This window comes from Typopeltis vanoorti, chromosome 9 (genome assembly GCF_054136105.1).
Source record: "Typopeltis vanoorti isolate ZY-2024b chromosome 9, IOZ_Tvanoo_1.0, whole genome shotgun sequence".
Classification (NCBI taxonomy): Eukaryota; Metazoa; Arthropoda; class Arachnida; order Uropygi; family Thelyphonidae; genus Typopeltis; species Typopeltis vanoorti.
This window is the reverse complement of record NC_143557.1, coordinates 101,074,891-101,081,810: the sequence shown is the minus strand read 5'-3', so window position 1 is coordinate 101,081,810 and position 6,920 is coordinate 101,074,891. Positions and strand designations below refer to the sequence as shown.

General features: G+C 36.5%; 1 protein-coding gene across 1 annotated transcript; it reads left to right on the top strand.

Annotated features, from left to right (window-relative positions):
- Positions 1-379: 379 nt before the first annotated feature.
- LOC150103308 (protein ZBED8-like) lies at positions 380-1,357 on the top strand. The gene has a single exon (XM_090398441.1). It carries the CDS (start codon positions 380-382, stop codon positions 1,355-1,357), a length of 978 nt encoding a protein of 325 aa, XP_090254567.1.
- The last annotated feature ends 5,563 nt before the right edge of the window (positions 1,358-6,920 follow it).

Here is a 6,920-nt window from a genome sequence, read left to right as displayed (position 1 = left end):
AAAGTAAACAGTATAGAAACAACAAGTGTTTGTTTAATTTTTTCATTGTTGTCAATGTTTTTTATTGCTAGCAGACGTTTTTTATGTAACATTTTTACATGTTGTTAATTTTCTGGTTACCCAAAAGTTGCTTTTTTATTATTTTAACTTTTTATTTGTGATATGTGTTTGTATCAGGGGCGAATGCTGGTCTTGAAATTCACGCTTGCTCTTGTTATCATTCAGGGAGTGTGAGGTGTGATTGAAGTTTGATTCGGTTTCATACCCATTCCTCAGGATGAACGGTCACCATTCAGTCTATTGTGCGAATATTGCTTGACCAACGAATCAATGAAAAAAAGGTCGTCTCGAACACATTTGAAGGCGAAACATAGCACTTATGAACTATGATTTGAACCAATTTAAGTCTCTAAAGGAGAAGGTTGAAAAAAGATCAACAATAGATTCATTGTTCTCTGTACGAACTGCTACCCAAAATCGTACTCTTGAAGCTAGTTATGAAATTTCTCTGCTCATAGCTAAATCAGGAAAAAATCATACTATAGGGAAGGATTTAATTAAACCAGCGATATCAACTTTTCTCAAAACAGTTCTGGAGAAAGATGACAAAGTTATCAAAGGAATGCCACTGAGCAATGACACTGTTAGCAGTAGGATAGATGAGATGGCAAAAGATGTGGAAACACAACTTATTGAAAAGTTGAGATCAAGGAAATTCTCAATACAGTTGGATGAATCAACTGTAAGAGAGAGTAAGGCTGTATTGATGGCCTATGTAAGATATATTGACAATGGTGAATTTGCTGAAGAGATGTTGTTCTGTGAAGCATTGAAAACCACCACTACTTCCATGGATATATCAAATAAACTCAAATATTATTTAGGCGAAGCTCAAATATCAATGAAAAAAATTACATCTTGTGCTACAGATGGCGCGCCTGTTATGATGGACAAGAAAAGTGGCTGTTTAAAATTAATGAAGGATGACAATCCTGTAATGTGGCTTGTGCATTGTGTTATTCACAGAGAAAATTTAGTTTTCAAAAAACTTTCACCTGTTCAAAATGAGATATTGAATTCAGTTATAAAATGTATCAACACTATCAAAGCTAATATCAAATGTGAGTTTCTCTTCAAACAATTTTGCGTGGATAAAACTGCTGACCATGTAAGACTACTGCTTCACAACGAGGTGAGATGGCTGTCGCAAAGGAATTGCTTGAGAAGATTCATGGAACTATTTGATATTCTGAGTGAGTTTTTGAATGACAAACCTGAAATTAAACTCTTACAAACAGTTGATGGTCATGCATTTGTGAGTCATTTGGCAGATATCTTTCTAAAGCTGAATATGTAAAATAAGCAACTGCAGGGAGCAAATAAGATCCATGTTGATGCAATGGCTAAGATGGTTTCATTGCATTTCTTCAATTATGTCAAAATAATGGTTCAGACAAACCATTAGACCAATTTTATTGGCTAAATAAGTGTGAGGTAACTCATGCTACTGTTTGTTAGAGTTGATCATCTAAGCAAAATGGGCTGTGATTTAAATGACTGGCATTCAGATTTAAAAGAAATTTATTTTCAATCTTGGATAACTCAACCAATGCAAGTGGACCTAACTGTTGTGACCTTGCAGTATCAAGAAGAACTCTCAGAAATGCAAAATGATGAGTCTAGTAGAACTTTATTCAGCATTAAAGGAACAATGACGAGACAGAAACGAAATACCCAAATTCAACTAGTTTTGCAAGAAAATTACTGTTGCTATTCCCGTCATCATATTTAGTTGAATGTAGTTTTAGTGCTGTAAATGACTTGTTACTGAAAAACGAAATCGTCTGGATATTACAAACCGTGGGGATTTGAGATTGAAATTGACTAAATTAGTTATGCTAGAGGGGGCATAAAATCTTTGAGGCGTTCAGATGGGGCACGATCCAAAAAATGTTGGTAACTACTGTTTTAGCAGTTGGGATCATTATCAGTGAGCCTTGAAGCATGGAGACGAACTGCATGGCTATCTTGAACAGTTAAGATTAATATATATAATATTCATCAAAGCTTGATTTGCTTCCTCAGTCTTAAGAAAAGGCTGGTTATATTCCACTAATTCGAGCCCTACCCAAGGGCCTATGAGTTGTGGAAATACTTTCTGAAAATGAAAGCTGTGCCGAACAAAGCGGCCTTTTGCAGCTGTCCAATTTTTAATTCATCTAACTCGAGTGCTTCTAGATGTTCTTTCAATGTTTCAGGCATGGCGCCTAAAGCACCTATTATTATGGAAACAACTTTCGTTTTCTTTTGCCAGATTCGTTCAACTTCGATTTGCAAATCGCGATACTTTGTGATTTTTTCATTTTCTTTGTCGTCAATCCGACTATCTCCTGGTACTGATATTTCGATAAACTTAACACCCTTGTTTTCACTTTTTTCAACCACTGTTATATCGGGTGTATTACATTCCAAGATTTTGTCAGTCTGGATTTTGAAGTATTTTAGTTTTTTCATTCTCAACCACTTTCTGGTGAACTTTATGCTTCCCATAGTCTTCAGATACTTTAAACCCATACTTTTTACATAAATGCCAGTGAATTATCTTACCTACGTTATCATGCCTTTTACGGTACTCAATTTGTGCGATTTTGCTGCATCCACTTATAATGTGGTCCTTTTCTTTGCACAATCTATTTACTGTCTTCTTGAATTTCTTGTGTTTTTGCCTTCATAACGTTGGTTTTAATGGCCTGTTCTTGTGCTGCAAAAATTACCGATTCTGTTTCTTTCTTTAGTGCTCCATTTCTCAACCATTGCCAGGTCAAGTTACTGTCAGCGCTGTCCTATATGCTGTGAAGGTATTTTCCATCTTTCAGTTCTCACTTTTACTTGGTTGGTTTTGTATTCCAATTTTGTCTCCATGGGTTTTCCGTTGTTGGCTGCAGACAATCATTCAAATGTCGTTTTCTTCTTCAATAACTTGCTTTACTTGTAATAATCCTCTACCTCCTTTTTTGACTGATAGATATAGCCTATCAATGTCACTGTGCTGATTAAGGGAATGGTGCACTGTCATTAATTTTCGAGTTTTTCGGTCTAAATCTTCCACCTGTAGTTAGGTCCATTCAACAATGCCTGATGTTGCATCGCAGAACAGATATGGCCCAGGTATTAATTCCTTTTATCAAATTTCGAGCATTAAGCATTGACTTAAGGAGTTTTCTTAGTCGTCTTATGAATTCTTCTCTGGTTTTTTCTTTGATCTTATTTTGCAGAATTTGTGATGCTGCTTCTAAAATCCCCAAATATCTGTAGCTATCTTCGAATTTTATTGTCTTGATTATTTTACCACTGAGCAGCTAAGCAGCTATATATATATATATATATATATAAAAAAAACCACAAAATTTTAGCGCTATACAGGGTGTTCGGGATAAATTTGACATATTTATAATTAATTATATTTTTCCGTAAGTTACATGTATTAACACACACTTCTCTTCATTTAAAAGTTTGGACCCTTCTTCATTCATATACAAGATGTCAGAAAGGATGGATAGCTGGAACCCACCTGAATCATGGAAGAGAATAACTTGTATCATGATGATTCGTGCCCGCCATCAAAATAAGGATATTACGACTGCTTCCCAATGCTCCCTGAATACAGTAAAAACAATCAGGCATGAACTAGAGACTTGCAATGGTGACTACGAGGATGTAGCAAGAAGAAAGATCCCTAGCAGACGATCTGATTGCGTTCGTACAGCAGAATTCCTCGCAAATCTGCAGGAACAGGTGTTGAAGAACCCTGGCATTGGAATTCGGGCTTTGTTCGTGGAGTTGCTAACTGTAGTCAAGCCCTGGATAACAAGGGTAGCCAATGGTAGGCCGTATGTATGGCAGCAGGATTCGGCCCCTTGCCACACCTCTGGGAAAAGTCAAAAATGGTTGTCTGAAAATTTCTACGACTTCACCAGTCCAAATGTTTGGCCTCCAAACTCCCCAGACCTTAACCCCATGGATTATTTTGTATGGGGCGCAGTTGAAAAAGACACCAATCGCACTTCCAGTAATACAAAAGCCCAGTTAATGGATAAAATTAAAACAGTTTTTGCGGCCCTTCCCAGGGAGACTGTAGCATCAGCTTGTTCGAGGTTCCGAAGCAGAATTGAAGCTGTGATCGATGCTAATGGTGGTTATTTTGAGTAAATCTTGTTGATAGTATTGTAATTAACTCTGCCTGTAATGTTTTTTTGTCAATTCATTAAATTTAATAGATACAAAGAAGATTTTCTTTTTCCTTACGAAACTGTCAAATTTATCCCGAACACCCTGTATAATATACAGAATGCTTATATAGTAAGAAGATAATTAGGACATAGTGATACACCAGTTTGATTGTTAACTATATAATAACACGTAAGCCACAATAAATAACTTTTTTATTATGTAAATATTTCATCTTGTGTATCATAAGATCATGAGTACAATTTTCGAAGAACAATGAGAATTCCAAACCAGTAGCTCATGCTTAAATTGGAATCCCACGTAAGTATACAGTCGGGTGTTCATGGATTAAAACTACTGACCGAAATTAAAATTACTTTACTTAAATTAAAATATAACAAATAAATTATTTAATACAGTTGAGGATAGCAATTTTCGAAACTTTTGGGACAGTGAGACAATCGTTTCGATTAAGATTAGGTCCATGAAGTGAGGCTTCAGCACTTTCTTTATGATAATATGAATGTTTATATATGGATCTATGTAGTAGCTTAGCGTTTTGTCATTGGATTCTGTGGTTCCATGTTGTGCAAGGCTAGATTTTCGAGGTTTGATAAAACGGATGCGATCTTGATGTTCACAGATACGTTTATTTATGGATCTGCTTATTTGTCCATGAATATGGTACTTCGTATACACCAGGTAGCATCACTGGTGAGAGTGTGTCTTTTGAAGAAGGCAGCAAGTCGTGATTTGGTTGATGGGTTTATAGGTAGAAATGAGTTGATATTTTTTCATAAATTTTGCTACACGTTCAAAGATGCGTTTATGGTATAAGAGTCCTGTGGGCTTCTTCTTGTCTGGATTGCATTATAGGAGAATGGTTGATTATTTGGGGGAGGGGGTATTATTGGATTATATCCATTTAGTAAGGTTGCTTCTTTCATAATTTCCAATTCTTGTTTTATGTGTACATCAAGAAAGGAAACACTTTTTGATTACTCTTTTTTAGGGTGAACTGAATACGATGCAGGGTGTTGACGTTTGACTGTTATGTACCAAAGTATAAATTATCCAATTACTATTACAAATTTTGTTTTATTTATATGAAATATAAGTCATAATTTAGTGTTTCACGAGCATTTCTTTGAAACAATTCCACAGTTAGATACTGTATTTGATTTTTGTGTAAACACTAATAGGAAAAAATAACCAAAATGATTTCGAAATTTACTCTATGTTATGTTATAAATAATGCATGCAGATCATTTTCCTGAAATTTCTGCGTAACATTAAGAATCCATCGTGTCACAATAAGACATAATCATAATATGCGATTACTGAATGTGAGGCGACATTTAAAATGGACTTCGGACGAGGTTATTATCACAGAGTTAAACATCAGTTATCAAATTTTGAGACTACAGCACAATTAAACCTTCTGAAATCCAGAATAACTAATATTATTGTCAGGGTTGAGGTCAGGACTCTGCTCAGGCCAGGGCAGTCGTTTAACACCCATCTCTACATACCATTTCATAACAACCGCAGCTTTGTGGATGGGACATTGTTGTCTTGATAGTATCACGGGTCAGTTCCATAAAATCTCTACAGTGTAGGCAGAACCTGATTATCCAGAATATCAAGGTACTGAGCTGCCTTCATGGAACCACGGACAACGACCAGTGGTCCCACTTCAAACCAGCTGAATGCACCCCACACCATTACTCCACCACCACCAAACTTTACTGTTGTACAACGCACTGTGATAACAAGCGTTCACCAGGCTGCCTCTACACCCACACCCTATCATCAGATTGGAAACAGGTGTGTCCAATTGTCCCGTTCACATGCACTTTGCACCAGGCCAGACGAGCTGCCTTGTTCGTTGTTGTGATGTTCGGCTTGTGTGCTGCTGCTGTTCTTCTGTAGAATCCCAGTAAACAGAGTTCTTTTCTTACAGTATTAGTGCTCACCATGGTGTTACTGGTGCTCTGGAACTCATCATGGATGGTCTGTGCCGATTGTAGCCAGTTTTTGCGTGCCACCCGTTTTTAACACCTTCCTGTCCCTGTCAGTCATTGTTGGCGGCCGCCCTGAGTGTTTTCTTGCACTAGTGATGCCAGAACGTCTCCATTTGTTGATCACATCGCCAACTGTTGATTTTGGATGCTCTAGTTCAGCGGCAATATCACGTATAGACATGTCACCAATGTGACAGCCCACGATGATACCTCTCTCGAAGTTACTGAGTTCACGTCGGGTTGCCATACCACCTGTATTCCACTGCTACTATGTAAAAACTGCTTCCTACTATCTGTACGTATATATATATATATATATATATATATATACACACACGCTGAAAAAGTATAGTACTAATACTAATACATTAAGATAGAGAATAATCATTTCAACATAGAAGCCTTGGTAGTACAGTAGCGAATAAATTAATCTGACCAAGCCGAATTTTCGTCACGTTTTTGGTTTGTTTCAGTTCCGAATAATTTTGTTTTCGGTTTACTATTTCTGGTTTTGGTTTCAGTTCGCTATTGTGTTGTGCTTTTTCGATAGTTTAAACAAGTTGACATTCGTAGTGTTTTATTCATTTTGTGTACCTATAAAATGGATATATCTCCAAGAAAGCGTTTAAAAATATGTACTCTTTCCAAGTACACATCCATGACTTAAAG

Bases quoted from the DNA above. Each gene is read 5' to 3' on its own strand.
- LOC150103308 (XM_090398441.1), top strand. From the start codon at position 380: ATGAACTATGATTTGAACCAATTTAAGTCTCTAAAGGAGAAGGTTGAA.